Here is a 27,875-nt window from a genome sequence, read left to right on the forward strand (position 1 = left end):
GTATCTTATGGACTACAGGACCATGAGTTTGTAACTTAGTTGGCACACAGATGGTAAGCATTTACTAATATTAATTTTGTGTTGTATTTGTTATTTTAATAGCTCATCACTGTGCTTTTCAGTCTTTCAGCTTTCAGTAATGAACAGTTGATGACTGATGGGTTTAGTGCAGTGTTTCTCAAGGGTAGGGTGAGAGCAATGGAGACATTTTTGCAATGTCTGGAGACAATTTTGGTCATCGGTACTGGGGGTGAGACTGGAGGTTGCTATTCACATCTAATGAGTAAGGGCCAAGGATGCTGCTAAACATCCTACAGGGCAGGGGACAGCCCCCTGCAATGAGGAATTATCCAGCTCCAAATGTCAGTAGCTTCAATAGCTTGAGAAATCCTGCTTTAGTATAAGGGGGCAATCAGTTCCCTCCTGTGTAAAGGCACTCTTTAGTCCTCCTGGTTTTGTGTGTGTGTGTGTGTGTGTGTGTGTGTGTGTGTGTGTGTGTGTGTCTGCACCAGGGAGGTAGGCTTTGGAGTAAGAAAGGCTGGGTTCTACCCCTTTGTTAACAGTGTCTCTGGTGCACAGTAGGCATTCAAAAAATCTGTACTACTGAAAGCTGAATTTAATTACTAAATGTGTGACTCTGAGCAGGTCTCAAAGGTCTGAAGTTCATTATTCTTACCCGTAAAACGGGGATAAAAAGTCCTCTTCCAAAGCCGCTGTGAGCAATCATTGAGATAAACGTTGGTAACTCTATTCCACAGTACTCGGCCTAGAGCGGTTTTCTTTCCTTTGTCAGTTTACTTCTCCCTCTTGCAAACCTGTGTTCTTTCTAATCGACGTTCAGCCCTGTCATTAGCTGAGTGACCTTGTGCAAGTCACTTTCCCCCCACAGGCCTCGGGTGATTCTCTATAAAATTACAAAGTTGGCTTCTGACCTTCAGGCACGCTTCCAACACCGAAATGGGACCGTGGAGTGTACGGATCTGCTTTCCTCCCCCGGGACTAATGGTACGGTCCCCGGGCAGTTTCCCCCACCCCCTGTCGCAGACCTTGGTACAGGCCCAGGGGGCCCTCGGCTGCCTCTCAGGGCTGCCCTTGCCCCCAGCTGAGTTCCGGGCCGTCCTTGCGCAAGCTGATTGGCTGGAGCCGTGCCCGGGCTGCGCGGCTATAGGTGAGCCCGGGAGGGGACGGGCGGAGCGGGTTGGAGGCCCGCCCCCTCCTCCCCTGGGTCGGACGCTGAGCCGAGCCGCGGGCGGGAGGCCGGACGGACCGACTGACGGGAGGGACGGGAGCCGAGCAAAATGGCGCAGACTCAGGGCACCCGGAGGAAAGTCTGTTACTACTACGACGGTGAGCTCCGTGCGCGTGGCGGTGGCGGGGGCGGGGGCGGGGCCGGGCCGGGCCGGATCCAGGAGAGGGAGGCTGAGGAGATGTGAGCGGGGAGGCTGGGAGAGAGGCTGAGGCGTTGGGGAAAGGCTGAGAGAGGAGGCTGCGAGGAGGTCGAGGCTGAGAGAGGAGGCTGAGAGGAAGGAGGTCGAGACTGAGGGAGGAGGCTCAGAGGAAAGAGGTCAGGGTGAGGGAGGAGGCTGAGAGCAGGAGGTCGAGGCTGAGGGAGGAGGCTCAGAGGAAAGAGGTCAGGGTGAGGGAGGAGGCTGAGAGCAGGAGGTCGAGACTGAGGGAGGAGGCTCAGAGGAAAGGAAGGGAAGTCGAGGCCGAGGGAAGAGGCTGAGGCCGAGCGGGGGTCGTCTGGAGAAGCTTGGGGTAACTTGGTGGCGGGGGGCGGAGAAGGGGGGAATCCTCAGGAAGCTTTATGGGGAGAGTTTTAGTGGGACTCCTGGAGGGGAGGCTGAGTCTGAGCGGGGAGGCAGGATCTGGTGGAGAAGGGTGCAATGATCTATTTTCCTTGTGAGAATACAAAAGTCTTCCTCTGCCCCTTTGCTTCCTCATCCTTTCTGGTGAGAGTCCTGCGGAGTCCCCACCTCCTGTCACCAGCCTCCCCTCCCCCAGTCTCTGAGCTGGGCCTGCAGTTGCTGCTGGGAAATGGGGCCCCTGGGCTTGGAAGGAGAAAGTTGCAACCTGTTAAAACAGACTTTTCCATTTAACGAAAGCCTATGGAGCAGCTTACTCTGTACTAGGGATGATTAGCTGCTGGGACCATGGGGCTGAGCAGGTCACTTCCCATCTTCTTCTCAGTCTGGAAGGGGAGATAGACAGTGGCAGGGAACTGCTCTCTCCAGTGTCATGCTGGGATAAAGGAAAGCTCAGAGTGTTTTGGGAGCACAGAGGAGAGGCACTCAGCCCAGCCTGGGGAGTCAGGGAGGGAGGTGCCATCTTGGACCCGAAGAACAGGAGTTATTAGCCAAGCTCCGGGAAGGCAAAGGTGACAGTAAGTTTAGAGGTAAGAGAGAGGACAGCATTTTTGAAAGCAGGTGTGTGTACAGCATGGCTGAGGCATAGGTTTGAGGGCAGAGTGTAGAAGGTCAGGAAATAGGGTGGAGGGAAAGGTTGCCAGTGATGAGGCTTGAACCTCATGATCTGGGGACCAGATCATGAAGGGCTGGACACACTGTCTTAAGGAAGTTGGACTTTATTGTGAGTGCACTTGTGAATCATTGAAGTTTTATGCAGGTTGTGACATCAGATTTATACCTCAGACCTATCACTCTGAGACAGAAATTGAATTCGCCAGTGTACGGGTAAGGAAGACGGCAAGGATCCCAAACTTCTGGGTTGGGCAGTTTGATGTTGAATGTTTGGAGAAGGTTATGTCAGTTAATAACTTTGGGTTTTGGGTTTTTTTAAGAAGTATTTTTTGAGGGCTATCTCTACTAGGGGATATCCAAGTAGAGGCATCCAGTCGGGAGTTGGCCATTCAGGTCGCCATTTTTATTTTTATTTTTTTCAATTAATTTTGAGAGAGAGAGAGAGGCAGAGTGCGAGCAGGGGCTGGGCAGAGAGAGAAGGAGACAAGAATCTGAGGCAGGCTTCAGGCTCTGAGCTGTCAGCACAGAGCCCAATGCAGGGCTTGAACTCACTAGCCGTGAGATCATAGCCTTAGCCGACGTCTGACGCTTAACCAGCTGAGCCACCCAGGCACCCCCAGGTTGGCCATTTAGAAGACAAAAATGAGAAGATAGAGATTTTTGGTAGTTGTCAACATGCAGATGGTAATTTTAGTTATGGAAGAGGATACGATCACCCAAGAAGTTGTATAGCGTGAGAAGAGAAGAAGATCGGAGTGGAATTCTAAGGACATGCACTGAGGAAAAGTCTAGTGCCCTTCATGCTCTGTATTCCCCTGTCGTAGCACTTGTCACTGTGTATTGGAATTGCCCATTTACTTGTTCGTTCTTCTTAGACAGTAATCTCCTTAGGGAAAGAGACCATGTCTTGTCTAGCTCTGTATGCTCAGCCCCCAGAACAATGCCTAGCTCAGAGTAGGCTGTCAATAAATACTTGCCGATTAAATTGTACAGAGGGAATGTAAGTGAACCAGAAAGTCTTGGGTTACAGTAGCCAAAAGAAGGAAGGAGTGGCCAAGTGTTGGCAAGAACTGTTTTGTGTGTACAGTTTGGAACTGAAGTGAGATTGCGGTAGATTGAAGAATGAATGGATGGGTGAAGAGAAGACATCAGATTGAACCCTTTTCAAAGGAAGCTTGGTTGGGGCAGAGAGAGAGGGTTGTTGATACAGGGGGATGTAGTGGCTGAGAGTTGAGCATATTCAAAATTTGAATGGTAAATAGCCAGGGGGAGGGGTTGAAGATACAGGAAAGAGAGGGATGGGTAATGATGGAGGTTCCTGAAGAGACCAGGTGAGATGGAAACCAGAGTACAGGTATGGACACTAGCCTTCAGGGGGACGTTTCTTCATGATGAGAGGCAAGGAAAAGTTCAAATGTAGGCAAGTTTGATGAAGAGAAAGTTGGAGTTTTCAAGATGAGGTAATAGATTATTTCTTTTCCTGTGAGTGGGGGGAGGGTAGTTGGTAGAGTAGGAATCTTGAGAGAGATAGCTGTGAAGTAGCTGTTGTGAAAGAGGAAGGTAGGAAAATAAATTTGGAAGAGTTGCTGGGCAGTGGTGAGGGCCTATTTGGGGCTGGAGCCTGTGACTTTGTAGCTGTATCGGTTTGCACTGTTTTATGATCTCTCCACCATTAGTTTAAAAAGAGAAAAAGTGGAAAGACTGCAGTTTTTAGGCAAGGGAGATTTCTTACTCCTTGAGAAACCGCTTGTGAGTTTTGCAGTGAGGTCACTAGCTTGGGACTCAGACTTGGTTCTGCCCCTCAGAAGCTTTGCAGTATTGGGCAAGTCACTTTACCTTTGCAGGCCTCAGGTCACTCTCCTATAAAACTGAAAAACTTTGAGAACAATGGGAGAAGCTTTCCACAAGTTTAAAGGTAGTATCTAAAGGAAAATGATTATTTCTTTTAAAAGTCTCTTAGCAACTGGATTAAAAGCTGTTAAGAAAAGGATGGTGTCTGGGCCCCACCCTCAGGTACTCCCCTAGCCTTCTAGATAAGTTATCTTAGTCCCCCAAGTCTAAGCCTTGGCTGAATTCAGGTTTGATAGGCAGAGGAGTTGCTGGGGATCAAGGCCCAGGCCAGAGACCTGGATAAGCCGTGATCTAATTATGTAACAGTAATGGTCATGTTACTGACTGCCTTCAAATTGGGTCTGCATCTGGATGTCTCAGCCAATGCCTTGAAAACCTATTCTGTCAATTCTCATAGCTGATAAGCTTGTCTGAGGGTCTCTGGGAGCAAAATTGTCTGCCTGCCTCCTCTGCTACTGCATCTCAAAGTCTGTCTCTATGGGACAAGGGTCCCAATTGAATGCCATCAAATACTGTACTCTGGCTTGCGGCTCTGGCTAAGATCACAGTTCCTGCCCTCAGAGGCCCGCCTAAGATTAAGAGAAGAGGATAAAAGGACATTAAGCAAAAACTAAGGAAAACTAAGAAAATTTGAATAAAGCATGGGCTTCTTTTTAGTTAATGACTATCAATATTGGTTAATTAACTGTAACAAATAGTTCTTATTTTATCATGTAGAATGCTAATAATAGGGGAAACTGCCAATGAGGTATCTGAGAACTCTATCTTTGCAATTTTTGTGTAAATCTAAAATTGTTCTAAAAAGTAGTCTAATAAAAAGACAGAGAAGAGGGTGAGATCCTAAATATCCAACTGTTTAGAAGTTTCCCATTGTCCCAGGCCATGTCTATGACCAAGAATATTGGAGTGTGGCTTGGATACTATTGGTGGCATTTCCCACAATGCATTGCTCCCAGGAATGAATTCTGTTACTCGTGCCACCAAACCACAGTGCATAAGAGGTTGGGACCTTCTTTTCACTGGTGCTCAAAGATCTGCCTCATCTTGATGGACTTCTAAGGCGAGAGAGATCTATCCTTGGGTGTGCAGTTCACTTGATTTTTGTGCTGTTTTTTGGCTTTTAACTTTTTCATTAAAATTTTTTTTTTCTTAGGTTTATTTATTTTGAGAGAGAGAGCGTGCACAAGCAGAGAGGAAGGGCAAAGAGAGAGGGAGACAGAGGATCCAAAATGGGCTCTGTGCTGATAGCAGAGAGCCTGATGTGGGGCTCGAACTCAAGAACTATGAGATCATGACCTGAGCCAAAGTCAGATGCTTAACTGACTGAGCCACCCAGGCACCCCAGTTTTTTCATTTTTTTATAGTAAGCTCTGTGCCCAAGATGGGGCTTGACCTCACAACCCTGAGATCAAGAATCGCATGCTCTAGCAACTGAGCCAGCCAGGCGCCCCCACTTGATTTCTGGAATATTTGTTCCAGGAACTTTGTGGCAAGTAGATTCACAGAGCCCTCTGGATTAAGTGCAAATTGAAGTAAGTATCTGGTAAACCCAATGTAGCTTTTAGGATACTGAATTTGGAGTCAGAAGAGTTGACCCCTGGATCAGTTATTGGTTGTGTGATCTTGAGCAGGCACTTAACCTCTCTGAATCTCACTAAGTTCAGTTCCTTGAATCTTTATTCAGCTTCTGTGATGTACAGGGCATATTTGTCCTTGTCTTCAAGGAGCAGCCAGTCTTAGGAATATAAATAGATTTGTAAGGGGACACCTGGGTGGCTTCAGTCAGTTCTAAGTGTCTGACTCTTGAATTCAACTCAGGTTGTGATCTCATGGTCATGGGATTGAGCCCCACATCAGGCTCCCCACTGATCTTGGAGCTTGCTTCGGATTCTTTTTCCCTCTGTGCCCCTCTTCTGCTCTTGTGCGCGTGCACTCTCTCCCTCTCCCAAAATAAATGAATAGATAAAAATAGATATGTAAGTAATTCAGATACAAAACAAAATTTGTTAAGTGATATATACAAATTGTATACAGAGGAAAGGACCATTTATTTTGATGAGGAATATGTTTGGCACTTAAGCTGGTCTTTGTTGTATGAGGATCATCAGAAAAGGAAGGACAATCCAGGTCAAAGGAACAGTCTGAACAAAGGCTACTTGGGTGTGAAGGTGAATGCCATGTTCAGGATGCTGATAATAATCTAGTGTGTTTAGAACAGAGATTGGCAAATTTTCTGTAAAGGGCCAAATAGTAAATATTTTTCACTTCGTGTGCCATATGGGTGGGTCTCTGTGGCAACTATTTACTCAGCTCTGTTATTATAATGTGAAAGCAGCCATAGACAATATTTAAACTAATGGGCATGGCTGTGTTCCAGTAAAATTTTATTTACAAAAAACAGGCAGCCAATTGTATTTGGCTCAAGGGTCATAGTTTGCCTATTCCACTTTGGAGCGGAGAACTGTGAGAGGGAGAAAGGGAGGGAGAGGGAGAGTGTTGTGGGTTGAATGCCAGGCTAGTGAAGTTGTTCTTTATCCTGTAGGAGATGGGGAGCCATTCAGGATTTTTTGAGCAGAGGAATGATGTTATGAAAGCTGTGTATTAGAAAAATAACTGGTCGTTGTAGCAGATAGTTTGAATTGAAGGCAGAGGAACCAATTAGAAGTCTTTTGCTATAGATGAAGCAAGAGATAAGAACTTAGTTTTCTTATTTATAAAATTAGAATAATACTTCCTGTTCTAACTATTTTATGGGGTTATTGTGAAGATCCAGTAAGAAAACTAATGTAAATGTGCTTTGACTCCATAAAGTGTCACAGCATGATAAAGGTGAACTGTGACTTATAATAATTCTGAGTACTAACGGTTATTTTTCTGTTGTGGGAGTGAATTCTTTGGAGATATATAGTGGGGTGAGTCACTCACTGCCTGTTATTCCCGAGTAGCTTTGGAATGAACCCCTTACACTGTCTAGTTCCTGTGGACTAGACTTAACATCCTTAAATGCTGACCTCACCAGGGTCCTCTGCTTTTTTTTTTTTTTTATTTTTTTTAAATGTTTATTTAGAGCACGCACGCATGGAGGGGAGGGGCAGAGAGAGAGGGAGAGCAAGAGAATCCCAAGCAGGCTATGTGCTGTCAGCCCAGAGCCCAGCTCAGGGCTCAAACTCACGAACCATGAGATCATGACCTGAGCCAAAATCAAGAGTCGGATGCTTAACTGACTAAGCCACCCAGGCGTCCCTGCTTGCTTTTTTTTTTTAATTTTGGAGTTACCCTTCCTCAAGCTGGGTAGAATCTTGGAGACTAGAACAAAAGAGAAAAAGAATTTGACTAGGAGATAGTTATAAAGATTCCTGGATTCTCCTGGGAGTATATGTCGAACTGTGTCACTGAAACTGTCACTCTTTTTTCTTCAGGGGATGTTGGAAATTACTATTATGGACAAGGCCACCCAATGAAGCCTCACCGAATCCGCATGACTCACAATTTGCTACTTAACTATGGTCTCTATCGAAAAATGGAAATATATGTGAGTTACTGGGAGCCCTACCCCTCCCTAACCTCATCAGCTCTGGTCATAGTTATTCATCTCATTTTTCTCAACTACTCATTCATCAAATGTGTTGAGTGGCTATTATGTGGCAGACACTGTAAATGATAGAGATTTCTGTTTTTAAAGGGTTCACTCCAGTGCTGGAGACTGACATGTATACAAATAAGTTGTACTACAGTCTATTATAAGTGCAATAATTAAAAAATGTACAAGATGCAGAGATAATAAAGAGTGAAGGAGGAAGGGAGCCTTGGAATGTTTCCTAGAGGTGATATCTGAGCACAATTTTAGAGACTGAATAGAATTTAGCCTGGAGTTCAGGAGGAGACCGACATTCTAGACCAAGGGAAAAGCATAGACAGAAGGCAAAAAGAGGTGAGAACACTATGATGTGTTGGGGAACTGCTACAAGTAGTTCAATGTGCAAGTAGTACTGTAGTGTAAAGTTCACAGTTATGAGTGAGGGGACCTAGAACTGGAGAGGCCAGAAAGGATTGGATGTGCTGTGCTATGTGACAAGCAGCTCTGACGGGCAAGAGTCAAAAAATCCAACGTTGAAATGGGGACTGTGTTGAACTAGACGCCCACGTCTCTAGTTACTAGAGAGCATAGACTATCTAAGTTCTTTAAAAAAAATTTTTTTTTAATGTTTGTTTATTTTTGAGAGGGAGAGAGAAAGAGACAGAGTGCAAGCAGGGGAGGGGCAGAGAGAGAGGGAGACACAGAATCGGAAGCAGGCTCCAAGCTCTGAGTTGTCAGCACAGAGCCCGACGCAGGGCTGGAACCCACGAACCGTGAGATCATGACCTGAGCCGAAGTTGGATGCTTAACCGACTGAGCCACTCAGGCTCCCCTAGACTGTCTAACTTCTTGACTCAGTTCCAGCTGATTTTTGCCCATCTACAAGTTTTTAAAGAGAAGCTGGAAATCTACATTATTATGTAAAATTGCCTGGGTTTCAAATATTGACCCAAGTTGGTTTTGTGGTTTTGTTTTTTGTTTTTTAAAACATGTTCAAACAAAAACACATCAGTACATCTGTGGGCTAAATTTGGTCCAAAGATTCCCAGTTTGAACCTCTTCTGGAGGCAGTGAGGAAAAAGTAATGGATTTTGTTTTATTTTATTTTTTTAAGTTTGTATTTATTTATTTATTTATTTATTTATTTATTTATTTAAATGTTTATTCATTTTTGAAAGACAGAGAGAGACAGAGCACAAGCAGGGGTGGGGTGGAGAGAGAGGGGGACACAGAATCCGAAGCAGGCTCCAGGCTCTGAGCCGTCAGCACAGAGCTCGACATGGGGCTCGAACTCACAAACCGCGAGATCATGACCCGAGCCGAAGTCGGACACTCAACCGACTGAGCCACCCAGGCGCCCTTAAGTTTTTTTTTAATGTTTATACCTGCCATGGGGCTCGATCTCACAATCACAAGATCAAGAGTCTCCTACTCCACCAACTGAACCAGCCAGGGGCCCCCAGGCATGCATTTTAGAAGGAGGGAAGCCAGTTAGGAGGCTGTTGCAAAGATCCAAATGAGAAAATCAAAAAGGGCTGAGGACTCGTGTTGCCTTATGGTTAGAGCCTAAGAGTCTGTGGTTGAAGTCTGTGCCGGCAGCTTAAGTATCCTAGCAACAGCAGTATCCTTCCTCACCATTCCAGAGACTGAAAGAAGATGAGTCTTCTGTCTCAGATGGCCATGTTATGTCCCCAGAGCCACTGGAGGCAGCTGAGGAAGCAAGGAGGGAAGGGAGACAGAGGAGCAGACGGACCTTGGGACCAGAGAGCTTTTTCAGGTGTGAAAGGCAGCTGGGAATGAAAAACATAAAAAAGGTAGCAGAGGTTTTGAGGGACTCTAGGGAGGAGACTAACATTTAGATAAAGAGAGGATACCTAAACGTGGAATAGCAAGCACCAAGACCTTCCGGAGATGCCTCTTGCACGTGTATACCATGCTAATCTGGCCATGACTTGTCTCCTTTCCTGCCACTCCCCTCTCAGAACCCTCCAAGTCAGCCAGATCAGATTCTGCCTCTTTCCACCCCATCCTGATTGGGAGGAGTATTTAATCTGCCAGTCATATCTTACTCATCTTCAAAAGTCACCTCAAGCCCTCTTTCTTTCATTCAACAGATTTTTGTTGAGTACTTGTCATACCCCAGGGACTATATTAACCTCCATGAATGATATTGAGATACTAAAAAATGGATCCTATCTTCAAGTGAGAGGAAAAATAAACTAACATTTATTGAAGATTGCTAGTTCTAAGCCAGAGCCACTTGTTATTTCGTGTAATCCATACAGCAACCTTAATTTATAGATGAGAAAACAAGGTCAGAGAGGATAATTAACAGGTTCAAAATCACAAAATCACATGAACTAAGACTCCAACTCAGATATATCTGGTTCCAGAGTCTTTATCTGTTCATTTGTCCTATTCCCTCTTCCCAAGCAGCATTTTAACAAGAAGCCTAAAGGTAGAATGTCTCAAGATTTTTTGGTGATGTCATCAGGGACCCAGGCTTATTCTGTTTATCCTTCTGCTCAATCATCCTTAGTTTATTTGATTTTATCCTTTTGTTTTTTGCCTTGAAATCACATGATGGCTGTCTTAGCTCCAAGTACCATGTCTTCATATGACAGAATCCAAAGAGGAAGGAAACAGGCAAAATGGATCATTTTCTACTATTTCCACACACACCCCTCCCCTTTTTATTAAATAGCAAAACCCTTCCTAGAAGTTTCCCAACAGATCCCCCTTTAAATCTCATTGGGTCATTTGCCATCCTTAGACTATTCACCGGCAATTGGCTTAGACTAATCACATTTGATCCCTTCGGCTGAGTACATTAACACCCAACCAAATTGAGATCTGTTAACAAGAAGGTAGAGAATGGCTCTTTGGGAAGCATCTAACAGTGGCTGTCATAGAGATAATAAATAATATCTTACTGGAAATTACTTCATCTGTGTGGTATTCTTATTGTAAACTTGTAAAGCAAAATTCCAGTATAATCTCTTTCTTAAAAATCTAGACTTGCTGCTGTCTTTAGTGTGATCCGTTTCCTTCTTTGGCCACTGAGTATGAATCTTCTTCAGTCTTCTTCCCCCAACAGTTCATCCCTTCTAGACTTCTCTGGGCTGTGATCCTAGTTTTCTTTTCCCAAAGCACAGATAGCCATTTTAGTATATGTCCTGAAATTGATGGCTTTTTGGGTCAATCCTAGAAGAAGCTCCTTAGACTTCTTACAGAAGTTGTTGTATTCTGGGGCATCTGGCTGGCTCAGTCAGTAGAGAATGCACCTCTTGATCTTGGGGTTGTAAGTTTGAGCCCTACAGTGGGTGCAGAGATAACTTAAAATCTTTAAAGGGGGGAAAAAAGCAGTTTCTGTATTCCATCTCTGTACCTGAAGGAGACATGTTGAAGTCTTTCACACAGTTGGTCCCTCCCCCAATTCTGCCTCCACACATCTAATTAATCTCTCCCAGAATCTACATCCTCATTTTTCATCCAGGAACCTTCTTATTTACATAATCAACAATTCTGCTCTCTTCCTTGCCTTGGATGCTAATTTTGTATATTCCCAGGCTTCTTATTCATCGCCTTCTGTTCTTTTGTGCTTTTTTTTAAAAATGTTTTTATAAAATATTGAGTAGATATGAAAAAATTTTTATAAAATATGTGGAAGGTATAAAGAATCACAATTCACTTAATACCACCTAGTTTAAGAAAACAAACATTGCCATGACTGCTAAAGCCCCTATATGCTCTTCCCCGATCCTGTCTACTTTCTTCTTCCCCAGAGTTAACCTCTGTCCTGAATTTGGGACTTATTATTTCCTTGCTTTTATTTATTTATTTATTTATTTGTTTATTTATTTATTTAAAATTTTTGTTATTTTAGAGAGAGCGCGTGTGCAAGCAGGGGAGAGGGGTGAGGGGACAGAGAGAGAGAATCTTGAGCAGGCTCCATGCTCCCCGCAGAGTCCCAACTGGAGCTGGATCGCACAACCTGAGCCGAAATGACCCAAGCCAAAATGCAGAGTCAGATGCTCAACGAACTGGGCCACCCAGGCACCCCTATTTCCTTGTTTTTTAAAAATAATTTTGCCAGGGGGCGCCTGAGTGGCTCAGTTGGTTGAGCGTCCGACCTCGGCTCAGCTCATGATCTCGTGGCCAGTGAGTTCGAGCCCCGCGTTGGGCTCTGTGCTGACAGCTCAGAGCCTGGAGCCTGTTTCAGATTCTGTGTCTCCCTCTCTCTCTGACCCTCCCCCATTCATACTCTGTCTCTCTCTCTGTCTCAAAAATAAATAAACCTTAAAAAAAAATTAAAAAAAATAATTTTGCCAGTATGTATTCTTAAACGATACATGTTTTAGTTTTACGTGTTTGAATATTATGTAAATGGAATACAGTATTATTATGTGACTTACTTGCCTTTTTTGTTCAACATGTTCCTGAGAGTCATACATGTTGATGGATGTAGCTAGACTTATTTTCACTGAAAGAATATACTACAGGACATATGCACATATTTACCCTTATTAGATAATGTTAAAATGGTTTTCAGTTGCCACCAATGTAGAATTAAAGTTGCTCTCAGTCCTTGTCAGCACTTAATATTGTCATGTTTAATTTTTTTGTCTGTTTAGGTTGGTGTGAAATGATACTTACTATGGTTTTGATTAGTATTTTCCTGTTTACTAGGGAGATTGAGGATCTTTCTGTATGTTTATTGGTCATTCAGTTTTCCTTATTGAAGTCCCTATTCAAGCCTTTTATCCATTTTCTTATTTGATTGTTCTGTTTTTGTTTTTGTTTTGATTGGGCCTTAGATACACAGAATTGAGATAAAACATTATCCTTGGCTCATAAGCATCAAAAGAAGGTCCATTTTTGGTCTTTTTGAAATACGTATTTTTACTGTTTATTCATTAACTTAAATATTTTCATAGTGCTATGAATATCCCTATTCGTACACCCCAATCACTCTTCTAAATTTTGTGTTTATTATACTCTTGTTTTAAAAAAAAATGTTTTTCCTGGGGTGCCTGGATGGCTCAGTTGGTTGGGCGACCGACTTTGGCTCAGGTCATGATCTTGTAGTTTGTGGGTTCGAGCCCCGCGTCGGGCTCTGTGCTGACAGTTCAGAGCCTGGAGTCTGCTTCCTTTTCTGTGTCTCCCTCTCTCTGGCCCTCCCCTGCTCACGCTCTGTGTCTCTCTGTCTCTCAATAATAAATAAATGTCAAAAAAATTTTTTTTAAATGTTTATCCTGTGTATATATGCCTAAACAATATATAGTAATTATTTACTTGTTTTTGAACTTTTTAAAAAAGGTGTCATACTGGGGCACCTGTGTGGCTTGGTTGGTTAAGCATCCAACTTCGGCTTAGGTCCTGATCTTGCGGTCTGTGAGTTTGAGCCCTGCGTTGGGCTCTGCTGACAGCTCAGAGCCTAGAACCTGCTTCAGATTCTGTGCCTCCCCCAGTCGCACTCTGTCTCTCTTTCAAAAATAAATTAAAAAAAAAAACATTAAAAAAAAAAGGTGTCATACTATGTAATCTTCTGGGACTTGCTTGTTTTTTTTTTTTTTTTTTCTTTTTTTAAGTTTATTTATTTATTTATTTTTAGTAATCTCTATACCCAGTGTGGGGCTTGAACTCCCGACCCTGTGATCAAGTCACACGTTCTCCCAACTGAGCCAGCCAGGTGCCCCCTGTGCCTTGCTTTTATCACACAATATTATGTAATGAAAATCCATCCACCTTGCATATAGCTTTAGTTCTTCCACTTTTCTCTGATGAATAATATCTTATTGTCATTATACTTCAGTTTATGTTTTTCCGTTCTTAATTTGTGTCTAGTTTTTTAATGTTGTGAGCAGCGCTTTGAATATTCTTGTACACGTCTCAGTTCATACGTGCAAAAATTTTGGCTGTTTCTCTAGTACTAGAATTGCTGGGCTGTAGGGTATGTGAATATTAAATGCCTCGTTGCTTTTCATTGTGGTCAAATGAATTTATAGTCCCACTGACAATGTATGAGAGATACCTTGATTCATATCCTTTCCTATACTTGGAATTAGACTTTAAATTTCGCCAACTAAATGAGTGTGAACAGTATGTGATTGTGATCTTGATTTGCATTTCACTAGTAACCAGTGAAACTGAGTATCTCTTCATATGTTTATTAACTATTTGTGTGTCCTCTACTGTGAAATGTTTTTTCCTTTGCCCATTTTTCTCTTTTTGGTTGTTTGGCTTTCTTTTTCTTACCAGTTTGTAGTAGTTCTTTTTTCTGGTATAGATAGTCCAGTGGCCATACATTGCTCCAAATATCTTCTGTTTTGGTTTTGTCTTTTCACTCTAAAGTATCTTTAATGAACAGAGATTCTTGATTTTAATATAGTTATATTATTTCCTTTATAAGTGCTTTTTGTGTTTTAAGAAATCCTTCCCTTGGGGTGTCTGGCTGGCTCAGTCAGAAGAGCAGGCGACTCTTGATCTCAGGGTCATGAGTTCAAGCCCCGTGTTGGGCATAGAGCTTACTTAAAAAATAAAAATAAAAATAAAAATAAAAGCTTTATAGGTTTGCCTTCACATGTATTTACTATATCTAGAATAGATTTTTATGTCCATTGATGGATGAATGCATAAAGAAGATGTGGTATGTATATACAGTGGAGTATTAGCAATCAAAAAGAATGAAATCTTGCCATTTGCAACTACGTGGATGGAACTAGAGGGTATTATGCTAAGCGAAATTAGTCAGAGAAAGACAAATATCATATGACTTCACTCATACGAGGACTTTTAAGACACAAAACAGATGAACACAAGGGAAGGGTAGCAAAAATAATATAAAAACAGGGAGGGGGACAAAAACATAAGAGACTCTTAAATATGGAGAACAAACAGAGGGTTACTGGAGGGGTTGTGGGAGGGGGGATGGGCTAAATGGGTAAGGGGCACTAAAGAATCTACTTCTGAAATCATTGTTGCACTATATGCTAACTAACTTGGATGTAAGTTAAAAAAATAAAATAGAATCGATTTTTAAATATAGTTTTTTTTTTTTATTATTTTTTTTTTTTTAACATTTATTTATTTTTGAGACAGAGAGAGACAGAGCATGAACAGGGGAGGGTCAGAGAGAGGGAGACACAGAATCGGAAGCAGGCTCCAGGCTCTGAGCTGTCAGCACAGAGCCCAACGCGGGGCTCGAACCCATGGACCGTGAGATCATGACCTGAGCCGAAGTCGGCCGCTTAACCGACTGAGCCACCCAGGCGCCCCTAAATATAGTTTGAAGTAAGAATCCACTGAAATTTTTTCATTCCGCAAATACTTATTAAGCACCTGCTTTGTGCCAGGCATTGTGTATGGGTCTGTTTTTGGGCCTGTGTTCTGTTGACTTGGTCTGTTTATTGACGCATATGCCAGTACCCAGTGCTTAATTGTGATAGCTCTTCAGTAAGTTTTGACATCTAGTAGCACAAGTCCTCCCACTTTGTTCTTTAAAAAAAACAACTGACTTGCTATTTGCCCTTTGGGCTTCTTTTCTTTTTTTAATATTTATTTATTTAAATGGCAGTATTCTTTTTTTAATGTTTATTTATTTTTAATGTTTTACTTATTTGAGAGAGAGGGAGAGAGAACGTGAGCAGGGGAGAGGCAGAAAGAGGGGGGCGGACAGAGGATCCAAAGTGGGCTCTGTGCTAACAGCAGAGAGCCTGATGCAGAGTTCGAACTCATGAACTGAGACATGAGATCATGACCTGAGCTGAAGTCAGACGTTTAACCAGCTGAGTCACCCAGGAGCCCTTTGAACTTCTATATAAATTTTAGAACTCATCAAGTGCTGGGATTTTGGTTGTAATTTTATTGAATCTTTACATCATCTTTTTTGTTTTGTTTTTAAGTTTTTTATTTATTTAAGTACTGTCTACATCCTATGTGGGGTTCACACTTAAAACTCTGAGATCAAGAGTTGCATGGTCCTCTGACTGAGCCAGCCAGGCACCCGTGAATCTTTATACCATCTTAGGGAGAATTGATATTTTGAGAATATTTAGCCTTTGCATCAGTGAACATGGTATATTTCCATTTATTTGGGTCCTTTTATTTTATTTTTTATTTTATTTACGTCTTGTCTGTTTTTTTAGAGGGAGGGAGAGCACGCAAGGAGGGGCAGAGAGAGAAGGAGACAGAGAATCCCAAGCAGGCTGTGCCCTGTCAGCACAGAGCCTGAGGCGGGACTTGATCTCAGGAACTGTGAGATCATGACCTAAGTGGAAGTTGGACACTCAACCGACTGAGCCACCCAGGCACCCTAGATTTTTTTTTTAATGTTTATTTATTTTGGGGAGAGAGAGCTCAAGAGCACATGCACGCACAGGGGAGGGGCAGAGAGAGTCAGGGACAGGGTATCAGAAGCAGACTCTGTGCTGTCATCAGAGAGCCCAATGCAGGCTTGAACTCACAAACTGTAAGATCATTCCCAAACCAAAGTTGGATGCTTAACTGACTGAGTCACCCAGGTACCCCTGGAAATTTTTTCAAAGTAATTACAAAAATTTTGTTTTTAATGTTTATTTTTGAGAGAGAGAGCGCGCGCGCGAATGCGCACAGGGGAGGGGTAAAGAGGGAGACAGAGAATCCTAAGCAGGCTTTGCATTGCCAGTGCAATGCCCCATGTGGGGCTTGAACTCACAATCCATGAGATCATGACCTGAGCTAAAATCAAGAGTCTCTTGCTCAGCTGACTGAGCCACCCAGGCTCCCCTCCAAGTACTTCTTTTTAATGCTATCATAAACTATCTTTTAAAATTTTTATATTTAGGTTGTTTACTGGTATAGAGAAATGTAGTGCAATTCTTTTTTATTCAGACATATATCCAGGGTCTCTGTAGATCTCTTTCTACTACCTGTTGTTTCTGTGAGCTCTCACTCGTAGTGCTTTGTTTCCTTGCATGTTTTGTAATTTTTGACTCTGCGGTCATATTTTTTGGAACTTTGTGGCCTGGGATGAAGATAGGTTCTTAAAGCAAGATTTGCCTTTACTTTGTAAAAGAGGTAGCTTTTGAGATGGGCTTTGTCCTTGTTGAATGTAGTACATGAGGAACATGGAATCAAGGGGTGGCTTCTGTCTTAAACAATTGGGTAGTTGGTGGTGAGAATAGGAACCCTGGGAAAGAAGAGCATAGGAGAAATAAAGCAGTGGATGCAGTCAAGATTATGGAGGAGGTGTAATGAAAGGGATGGGCTGTGGATTGAAATGGAAGTCAAGAAAGGGTGTTGTTAAAGATTATAATTAGTTTCTCAACCTGAGTGGATATTGGTGTCATTAACAAGAATATTAAAAGAGAAGTCTGGAAGTTAAATACGAATGCCTCTCTATAAGTTGTTAAATCCAGTTGAATTTGAAGTGCCTCTAGGATTCACAGGTGGAGCTGGCTGGGAGGTTGTTGGAATGTGAATCTGGAGCTCAGAACAGAAATCAAGATGGAGTGAGTCTGGGCGGGCATCTATATAGAAGGTAGAGTTAAAGCTCCATCTACAACGTTGCCATGAAGGTAAAAGGCTTAATACAATAAAAACAACTTCGGGGGTTCCTGGGTGGCTCAGTCAGTTGAGCATCCGACTTCAGTCCGCGTCATGATATCACAGTTTGTGCCTGACATCAGGCTCTGTGCTGACAGCTCAGAGCCTGGAGCTTGCTTTGGATTCTGTCTCCCTCTCTCTCTGCCCCTCCCCTGCTCATACTCTGTCTCTTTCTCTCTCAAAAATAAATAAACTTAAGCAAACAAACAACTTAGTATTTGGAGCCAAGTCTTGCTTCTTTCACTATGAGTGTGGTATATAGAACAGTATCCACCTTTTAGTCTTACATTCTGCCTTATACCGAGGATTAAACAAGCACCAAATAGTGCCTGGAGCCAGACCTCTGGGTTTCTATCCCAGTTTACCAACTGTGTAGCTTTGGGCAAATTACTTAACCTCCCTGTGGGCAGAGTGAGGATAATAATAGTATGGAGTTTAAGAGGTTGTTGTAAGGATCACAAAATCACATACAGTGCCTGGCACAGGGTAAACAATGTTATATGTGTATTGAAAATGCTTTATAAACTATAAAGATATTCATAATTGGAAGAGCAGAGGGTCATCTTCGAAGAAGACCTACCTTTAAGGGATGAGAGGAAGAAAAGAGAATTTTTAAAAAGAGGGAAAGAGGACTCAGAATGTTGGGATAATCAGGAAATGACCATGTCAAGGAAGGTTCAGTGGGGAGGGTGTGATGAGAATTGTTGTGATGATGATTTATGAAAGATTTCCTATCTATTTCAGTTATTGTTAGTCACCTCTTTTTCTTAAACTCTTGGAGCCATTTGGACCATAACTATTTAAAAAGAAATAAGAGTTTGTAAGCATTTCACAATTTACAAAGAGATTTAACTATCTCCTCCAATTCTCACACTGTTAGGTAGAAGTTGTTGCCTCTATTTAGTAAGTGAGAAAACTGAGGCTCACAAGGTAGACTTGCCCAAGTAACAGAGCTTGAGTTGCAGTTCTGTTTTTTGATACTGAATCTCCTTTGATAATCCTATATGCCTAATTAGATCGCAAGTTTCCTGAGGCATTAATCTAATCAGTAATTCCTTGCCTAGCTCAATGCTGGGTGGCTCTTCTCTTAGTGTTCAAAGTAGACTAAGTGAAGAGTGGCTTGGGTCTGGAATAACATGTCCTTTCTCCCCTCTTCCCTCTAGCGCCCTCACAAGGCCAATGCTGAGGAGATGACCAAGTACCACAGTGACGACTACATTAAATTCTTGCGCTCCATCCGCCCAGATAACATGTCTGAGTACAGCAAACAGATGCAGAGATGTAAGTCCATTCTGTTCCCTCCTTACTCTCAAGGCCCCAGTTGGATCTGCCCTTCAGTTGCAGAGGCTTACCCTGCCTTCCCTTGTATCTCCCATTCATCCCACACTTGATTTCCCCTGCCTTCCAAGGATGCCAAAGTGCAGCTCTTTTCTCCAGTCTAGCTTTCCTTGTTTCTTGATTATAAAGAATAGTGTTCGATCTTTGTCTAGTTAGGTTCACAACAATATGCCAAGAAAACCGTGATTGTTGTAATGGAAAACGCACTGACGTAGGAGAGGGAGACAGAGATAGAAGTCCCAGCTCTGACTCTTAACTGACCAGGCTGGTCACTTCCCCTCAGATTTTTCTTTCGTAAAATGGACTGGATGTCATCCCATACAACTATAACTGCTCTCACTTTGTATTAATTGAGAATCGAGGGGCCACTTAGGACAGATTCTAGATGATGTAATCTTTGAGTTGAGGTGATTCTACCCCTGCTTCCTGAGACTTGAAACAGGTGTCATCTCGGAAGCTACACTCAGTTTGTAGGAATTAATGAGGCTTATTTTAGCTATGGGAGAAAATGTGTTTAAATTTGGAAAAAACTTATATCTGACTTCTCCCTGTGTTATTTTAGAAATTATCTCTTAGCACCTAATATCTCATATAATAAAACAATGAAACAGCATTGTCCAGAAGTTTTGATTAGCTTGTAACAGTTTATTTGGAAATATCAGCAAATCTGTGGCACTTGTTGCTACTGGCCACAAGGTAGTCTGATTCCCAAGGCAGAAAGTTTATTTGTTATAACAGTTGTGCAGTTGTAATGATTACAGAACCACAGAGACCTTTTTTATTTTTTTATTTAAAATTTTTTAATATTTATTTATTTTTGAGAGAGAGAGAGACACACAGAGAGCGAGCGGGGGAGGAGCAGAGAGAGAGGGAGACACAGAACCTTGAAGCAGGCTCCAGGCTCTGTGCTGTCAGCAGAGTCTGATGCGGGGCTTGAACTCATGAACTGTGAATCATGACCTGAGTCAAAGTCGGACGACTTTAACCGACTGAGCCACCCAGCTGCCCCTATGGTTTTTTGTTTTTGTTTTTGTTTTTTTACAGAGGCCTTTTTTAAAGTATTATTACCACCCACAACTCCAGGAGCTGCTGCCCCTGTAAGTGCAGTATTTGCTCTTTGAATTGGCAGGATCTTATTTCCTTCCAAGATGAGACAAATTCCTTTCTTTGCTCTAGATGGCTTTAGAGCTTTTCATAACCTATCGAGGCCAGTGATCAGGCTCCACTGTCAGCAAAGAGGACTCTCATTAGAGAAGCAGCTTGGTATTGAGGCAAGAAAATGAGTTATTTTTTGTTTAAAAAAATTAAAAAAAAATTTTTTTTTCACATTTATTTATTTTTGAGACAGAGACAGAGCATGAACGGGGGAGGGTCAGAGAGAGAGGGAGACACAGAATCTGAAACAGGCTCCAGGCTCTGAGCTGTCAGCACAGAGCCCGACGCGGGGCTCGAACTCACGGACCATGAGATCATGACCTGAACTGAAGTCAGATGCTTAACCAACTGAGCCACCCAGGCACCCCTCTTTAAAATTTTTTTTAATGTTTATTTATTTTTGAGAGAGAGGAGAGTGCCAGTGGGAAAGGGGCAGAAAGAAAGGGAGACACAGAATCTGAAGCAGGCTCCAGGCTCCAAGCTGTCAGCACAAAGCCTGATGTGGGGCTCAAACCCACAAACCGTGAGATCATGACCTGAGCCAAAGTCGGATGCTTACTGACTGAGCCACCCAGGCACTCCAAGAGAATGAGTTTTGATGTCTTGGTTTGAATCCCTTAGCTCTACCACTTAACTGTGTGTTCTTAAGCAAGTCCTCTAGCCTCTCTGAGCCTTGTTTTCTCTTCTTTAAAAGGACGACAATAGTGCTTATTTCATAGTGGAGGTTGTCGGGGATAGGTGAGATAGCACTGTCAATGAAGCACTGACTGTCAATGAATAGTAACTTTTGCTGTGATGACTTATTATTTTCATCATTTTCCAATCTGTCAAGGCAGACATAAAATATTAGGCCCTCAGGAGTGCCCAGATTTGGGTCTGACTTCCAGTTTGCTCCAGTTTTCCTGAAACTAGCATTCTAAGATTGTGCATTAAAAAATTAGGTCTGGGATTTTCTCTCATTGAAGATGGGTTAGGAAGGATGAGGTTCTCTATGGACTTAAGGTACCTTACTGACTTGACTTACAGGGTTATAGAAAGATGTCACTTAGTGAAGTGCTGTATAACCAGGGGTATCTTCAGAAACAATAACAGCGATGTGTGAGCTGAGCTCTTTTTTTTTGTATTTACCAACATCTAACCTAGGAAGTTATACATGTAATAAGACTAAATAAGTTAGGTTTCCTTGCTCTTGGCTAGGATGTAATAAACATTTTGTGGTCATTTTGAGACTTTGAGAACTTTGATCAGAAGTTCTGATCTAATATTTTAATTAGTTAAAATGGGAACATGATGAGCAGTGGGCTTCCTGACAGCCTGACTCAGCCTGCCCATTTGCAGTTGGTCCCCTGGCAGCCAGCCTTGGCCTGCCAGGGAGTTCGTGGCTTATTGGGCTGAGGCCTTATTAAAAATAATAATAAATAAAAGGGTGCCTGGGTGGCTTAGTTGGTTAAGCTTCTGACTCTTTTGTTTGTTTGCTTGTTTGTTTATTTGGGCAGGGGGGAGAAGGGCAGAGGGAGAGGGAGAAAGAGGACCTGAAGCAGGCTCTGTGCTGACAGCAGAGAGCCCCATGTGGGGCTTGAACTCATGAACCACGAGATCATCACCTGAGCTGAAGTCGGACGCTTAACCAGCTGAGCTACCTGGGCACCCCAAGTGTCCAACTTTTGATTTTGGCTCGGATCATGGTCTCACAGTTTTTGGGATTGAGCCCCGTGTCAGGCTCTGTACTGCCAGTGCACAGCCCGCTTGGGATTCTCTCTCTTCCTCTCTCTCTCTGTCCCTCTCCTGCTCATGTGCATGCACGCATGCTCTCTCCCTCTCTTTCAAAATAAATAAATACTTAAGAAAATTAAAAAATAACAGTGAATAAAAAATAAGATGGATTCAAACATGAATAAGTGCAATGGTTTTTTTTTTTTTTTTTTGCCAGATTATCAGAATGTGAAATGTGGTGGAAAATGATAAAAGGGAATTATGGTGGTAAAATTTGAAGATATTGTCATTGTCATCTTTTTTATAGATGTATAAACTGAATTTTCCAGGGTCTCCTAACAAGGTAGTGGTAGAATGGAGAATGGAACTTGTCTCTTCCTGATTCTATAGTATTTTTATTTTTATTTTTTATTTTTATTTATTTATTTTTAATTTTTTTTAACGTTTATTTATTTTTGAGACAGAGAGAGAGAGAGCACGAATGGGGGAGGGTCAGAGAGAGAGGGAGACACAGAATCTGAAACAGGCTCCAGGCTCTGAGCGGTCAGCACAGAGCCCGACGCGGGGCCTGAACTCACGGACCGCGAGATCATGACCTGAGCCGAAGTCGGATGCTTAACCGACTGAGCCACCCAGGCGCCCCTCTATAGTGTTTTTAAATATGTTGCATGTAAAATATTTCAGACACACACAAAACGTATAAAAACATAATAGAATGTACATCCATGTACCTACTACCTGCCTACCTTTCTTTCTTTCTTTCTTTCTTTCTTTCTTTCTTTCTTTCTTTCTTTCTATTTTGTTTTAATATTTATTTATTTATTTATTTTTTTTTTGAGAGAGAGACAGAGTGTGAGCTGAGGAGGTGCAGAGAGTGGGAGACACATAATCCAAAGCAGGCTCCAGGCTCTGAGATGTCAGCACAGAGCCTGATGCGGGGCTCGAATTCACGGACTGTGAGATCATGACCTGAGCCGGAGCTGGATGCTCAACTGACTGAGCCACTCAGGCACCCCCCTTTTTTTTTTTTAAGTTTATTTATTTTTGAGAGAGGGGGACAGAGCATGAGCAGGGGAAGGGCAGATAGAGAGGGAGACAGAATCTGAAGCAGGCTCCAGGCTCTGAGCTGTCAGCACAGAGCCCGATGTGGGGGGCTCAAACCCACAGACCGCAAGATCATGACCTGAGTCGAAGTCAGACACTTAACTAACTGAGCCACGCACGTGCCCCTACCAACCTTTCTTTCTAGGAAACAAAACGCTGCCAATACAGTTGAACCCCCCCTGGGCACCTCCCCTTGGTCACACACCCTTTCTGTCCTACTCCCCATTCCACCCCATTACACCACTACAGTGGTATAAGCCCTCTCCTGAAACCCCTGTTAATCCCATGCATCTTTCTGCAGGGTGCTTTTTACCACCTTCTCCACCTTCCTCCGCTCTCTCATCTCTCACCCAGTATTGTTCTCTTCAGTATAATGCCACCCTAAGAATAAGAAAAGTATTTGTGATAGGAAGAGGAGAACCCATACAAGAGTCCTCCCGGGGCGCCTGGGTGGCTCAGTCGGTTAAGCGTCCGACTTCAGCTCAGGTCACAATCTCGCGGTCCGTGAGTTTGAGCCCCGCGTCGGGCTCTGTGCTGACAGCTCAGAGCCTGGAGCCTGCTTCTGATTCTGTGTCTCCCTCTCTCTCTGCCCCTCCCCCGTTCATGCTGTGTCGCTCTCTGTCTCAAAAATAAATAAACGTTAAAAAAAAAAAAATTAAAAAAAAAAAAAAAAGAGTCCTCCCTAGTCTTACAAATTAGTCCAGGTGAGGGTTTCCATTTCCCCCCTTTCCGTCTCCAATCACACAGCTTGTTGAACTGGGAATAATGGGCTGGCCACTTGAGCCACATGTTGGTTTGGGGTCTGAAGGGAAATATTTTTTTCTCATATCTAAAATAACCATTTTGTGGGGTGCCTGGCTGGCTCATTCAGTAGAGCATGCAACTCTTGATCCTGGAGTCTTGAGTTCAAGCCCCATATTGCTCTTAGAGCGTACTTAAAAAAAAATAATAATAAATAAGACATATCCCACATGAGAGCATAAACAAAACTCTAGAAACCTAGGCAGGCCAAACCCAATGAAAGACAAAGCAACCGGAGGAGGCATTCAGTTGCCAGTGGATAGATAGCTTGGCCCCAGGGACCAAAGTTCTTATTGACACAGCCTCCCAGTGTTTACCCGGGAAGTGGGGGTGAGAGCCACCTACTACTCCTCACCCCGTTATGCAGGCCACACTTCCTCAGAGCACTTGTCTTGGCAGGGCACCCTCCCAAGCTTAGGGCAGTGCCAGAGTTGGTAACGCTCATGGTTATTGCAGACTTTGAGCTTCAGCTGTCTCTCAGAAGGTTACACAGTCCGAGCTGGGCTCTGCTACCCTCCTCATTCTAGGGCTTCTCCTTGCTCTACTTTGGGAATCCCAGTTGATAGCAGTGGATGTAGTAGGAAGGCTAGGGCAAGAGAATAAGGATCTAGCCTACCCCTGCCTCTAGTTTCCTGTGTCTCGTTGATGTCTCAGTACTTTCCTTTTCTGTGAGAGATGACTTGGAGCCTTAAGGTTCCTCTCTAGCTCCGTGACTACAGCCCTCAGGTGTGCTTCCCTTCCTGTCTTTCGTTTGTTTGCATTACTATTTGCATCCATTTCCTCATTATGTGTTAGTTTGTACTTTTGCCCCGTTAGGCCTGAAATAACCTTACTCCAGTTGTCACTTGTAGGTGTAGTAGAAAGAGCACTATACTGTATGGGTCAAGACACCTGGACTCTGATTCTGGTGCTGCCATTGTCTTGTTATACAACCTTGGCAGCTCACTTAATTCTTCGTATCTGTTTGTTCAAGTACTTACTTGCTATATTCTTCCCCACATAAGATTTCTGTTAATCTTCTCAACATTTAGGTGAGGTGGATATCATGATTGCTTGTTTTTTTTTTTTTTTTTTAATTTTTTTTTTTTCAACGTTTTTTATTTATTTTTGGGACAGAGAGAGACAGAGCATGAACGGGGGAGGGGCAGAGAGAGAGGGAGACAAAGAATCGGAAACAGGCTCCAGGCTCCGAGCCATCAGCCCAGAGCCTGACGCGGGGCTCGAACTCACGGACCGCGAGATCGTGACCTGGCTGAAGTCGGACGCTTAACCGACTGCGCCACCCAGGCGCCCCTCATGATTGCTTGTTAAAGATAATAAGCCAGGGGTGCCTGGGTGGCTCAGTCGGTTAAGTGTCTGACTTCGGCTCAGGTCATGATCTCACGGTTTGTGAGTTCGAGCCCCGCATCAGGCTTTGTGCTGACAGCTCAGAGCCTGGAGCCTGTTTCGGATTCTGTGTCTCCCTCTTTCTCTGCCCCTCCCCTGCTCATGCTCTGTCTCTCTCTGTCTCAAAAATAAATAAAACATTAAAAAAAAATTAAAGGTAATAAGCCAAAGCTCTAAGAAGTTAAATGACTTGACCCAATCACAAAGCCAGTAAGTAGTAGAGCCTGGACTAGAACCCAAGCCTTCTGAATCCAAATTCTTTGTTTTTTCCCATGAGCTCATAAATATGTAAACAAAAAACTAAAGGAATTGTGGAAACTAACTTTCCCCTTCTGTCTTTCAAGTCAACGTTGGTGAGGACTGTCCGGTATTTGATGGCCTGTTTGAGTTCTGTCAGTTATCTACTGGTGGCTCTGTGGGTAAGGAATATACCTCCCTCCTCGAGGGCAGTGCTGGGTTGTATTAGTGAGGTCTGCCTTTTAGGCCACTATCCTAGTAGGGCTGATCTGTGACCCCATAAAATGGGTCTTGTGAGTTTTTACCTTAGGTCTTTAAAATATCCTTCTGGTTCAGTCCCAGCCCAGGTTCAGTCTCTGACATGGTACTGACAGGTGTCCTTGACTGTCCTCTCCTACCCAGAGATCTTACATACTGGAATTCCCTGCAGACCTCGTGGGGTTGTTGAGATGCTGTACATAGAAGCAATTTGCAAACTGCAAAGTGCTATAAAAATGGGAAGTGTCCTCATCTGTGTCTTACAAAAGAGCATGGTAATTACCTTTAGAGGTCAGAAATACTCCTCACGTATCTCCCACTTCCATTATTAACTTCTAGACTACCTCCAGGATTACTCTAAACCCTTTTTTAACAAATATATATTTTCCTATGATCATTGTTTGGTCTCTTCTCCCCTTCCCCCTGCCTCTCAATATAACCTCAGAAAACAAAGATGTACACAGGAAAAAATTACCCACAATCATACTGTCCAAAGATAATCATTACTACCATTTTGGTGTTTGTATATGCATTCTTTTTTGTTAGTATATATCTGGATATAACATATACATCCATATTTTATAAAAATGTGTCACGTGTATATAGTTTTGTGTCTGAATTTTTTATTTAGTAAATCTTTAAGATTTCTTTGGTAGTCTATAGCATGATTTCTAGTGGCTTCAGGATTATGCCATGTTATGGACCAACATCAGTTGATATAATTGGTCCCTCTTGGATCATTTGGCTTGTTCTGTGTCTTTATTGCTGTTAAAGTTACAAGCCACAAATGCACCTGCATACACAAGTGTATATTTCTCTCACTTCTTGGGCCTGTTTGTGCTTTGAGCTTCTAGTTCCTTTAGTATCTTCATCATTTTTTGACCATGAACCATGGTAAGAAATACATTTACTCTTGCAATCCAGGTTGTGCACACACACTGTCATTCTGAAGCCAGTTTCACAGAAGAGCAACTTCCTTTACTGTTATTTTATTCTAGTCTGTTTTGTTTAAAATTGTGTGTGTATAAACACACACACACACACACACACACACACACACACACACACACACTAATCATGACCCACTAAACCAATTTTAAGGCCTACTGATGGGTTTCCACCTTCGGTTTGGAAAAAAAGTTGTTTAGAGTAGCCAGCCAATGTCATATTTACTCCCTGTTAGAATAGGGAGGGAGGGAGAGAACAGTCCAGCGATTGAATAGGCAGGTTCTACCTCTCACCAGGTTTCCTGGGCTTCTTGGGGAAAGGGGGAGAATGGCTTGCTAACAGTCTTGTGTTCTCTCTTTCACACCCAGCAAGTGCTGTGAAACTTAATAAGCAGCAGACGGACATCGCTGTGAATTGGGCTGGGGGCCTGCATCATGCAAAGAAGTCTGAGGCATCTGGCTTCTGTTACGTCAATGATATCGTCTTGGCCATCCTGGAACTGCTAAAGTATGCCTGCCTGGCCTTGTCTCTTGGAGGAGCACCTTAGGCCAGGTTCCCACTTCCCTCTCCCCCTGGGCTTGCCTCCCTAGTTTGCTTTTCCTAGCGGTGTGCTGGCTAGGATGTGTTCAGTGAGTGTCTCTGGCTGGCCATCCTCTCTTTGACGGGGTCCCGGTTTGATTTGAGCCCACGGCAAGATCAGGGGCAGGTGCTGCTCAGATCCTGCCTCCAGAGTGTCCCTGTGTGGCTGGAGTTGAGCCTGGCTGTAGAGTAGGAAGATCGGACTTGGTCGGCTTGGTCAGGCCTCTGGAGACACCCTGCCGCTCTTCCACCTTCCTTCAGCCAGTTTCCACGTCTCTGGTGCTTAGAGATACCTGAGGGAGGCAGCCAGCCCGGTAAGCTGGGACCTGGCGCCCTTGGCGCGTCCCACTCCCAGAGAGCCGCCAGACCCCTGACCCCCTTCTGATCCTAGGTATCACCAGAGGGTGCTGTATATTGACATTGATATTCACCACGGCGATGGCGTGGAAGAGGCCTTCTATACCACAGACCGGGTCATGACTGTGTCCTTTCATAAATACGGAGAGTACTTCCCGGGAACTGGGGACCTACGGGTGAGAACTCCCTTCAGGGGCCAGCCAGCTCACCCCTAGCTGCCAGCTCTAACTCTCCTATCTCATGTCACCAGAAACCACTTCCTGCCCCTTCTGCCATTCAGAATGCCATACCCCAGCCTAGGGTACCTGCCCTGGTCTTCCCTCCCTTATTCTGGAGGAAGGGAATGATGAGACACAAAGGGTTGGGAGGGATAGGGGTCTCATGACTCATTGCAAGCCCCTCCTGGCCACAGCTAAGTTACACTGCACTATTCAGATGCCCCAAACAATTTGAATTTTAGGCTAGAGACATCAGGTTCTCTCTCTCATGGGCTAGGAATTGAGACC

At 43.4% G+C, this 27,875-nt stretch overlaps 1 protein-coding gene across 5 annotated transcripts in view; it reads left to right on the forward strand.

Moving 5' to 3' along the window:
- Positions 1–1,182: 1,182 nt before the first annotated feature.
- The window catches only part of HDAC1 (histone deacetylase 1), a 31,680-nt gene continuing 4,987 nt past the window's right edge, over positions 1,183–27,875 (forward strand). The window contains exons 1-6 of one of the 5 annotated variants that reach the window (XM_042951074.1): positions 1,183–1,347; positions 7,751–7,863; positions 18,657–18,774; positions 25,335–25,409; positions 26,802–26,940; positions 27,404–27,545. In XM_042951074.1, coding sequence (XP_042807008.1) covers positions 1,299–1,347; positions 7,751–7,863; positions 18,657–18,774; positions 25,335–25,409; positions 26,802–26,940; positions 27,404–27,545 — 636 coding nt within the window. In that variant the 5' untranslated portion in view covers positions 1,183–1,298. Of the gene's footprint in view, positions 1,348–2,641; positions 2,694–4,324; positions 4,396–7,750; positions 7,864–9,380; positions 9,686–18,656; positions 18,775–25,334; positions 25,410–26,801; positions 26,941–27,403; positions 27,546–27,875 lie in introns of those variants that run through there. The other 4 variants (XM_042951070.1, XM_042951072.1, XM_042951071.1 and 1 more) reach the window with 4 other exon arrangements.

This window comes from Panthera leo, chromosome C1, assembly GCF_018350215.1.
Source record: "Panthera leo isolate Ple1 chromosome C1, P.leo_Ple1_pat1.1, whole genome shotgun sequence".
In the NCBI taxonomy this organism is placed as follows: domain Eukaryota; kingdom Metazoa; phylum Chordata; class Mammalia; order Carnivora; family Felidae; genus Panthera; species Panthera leo.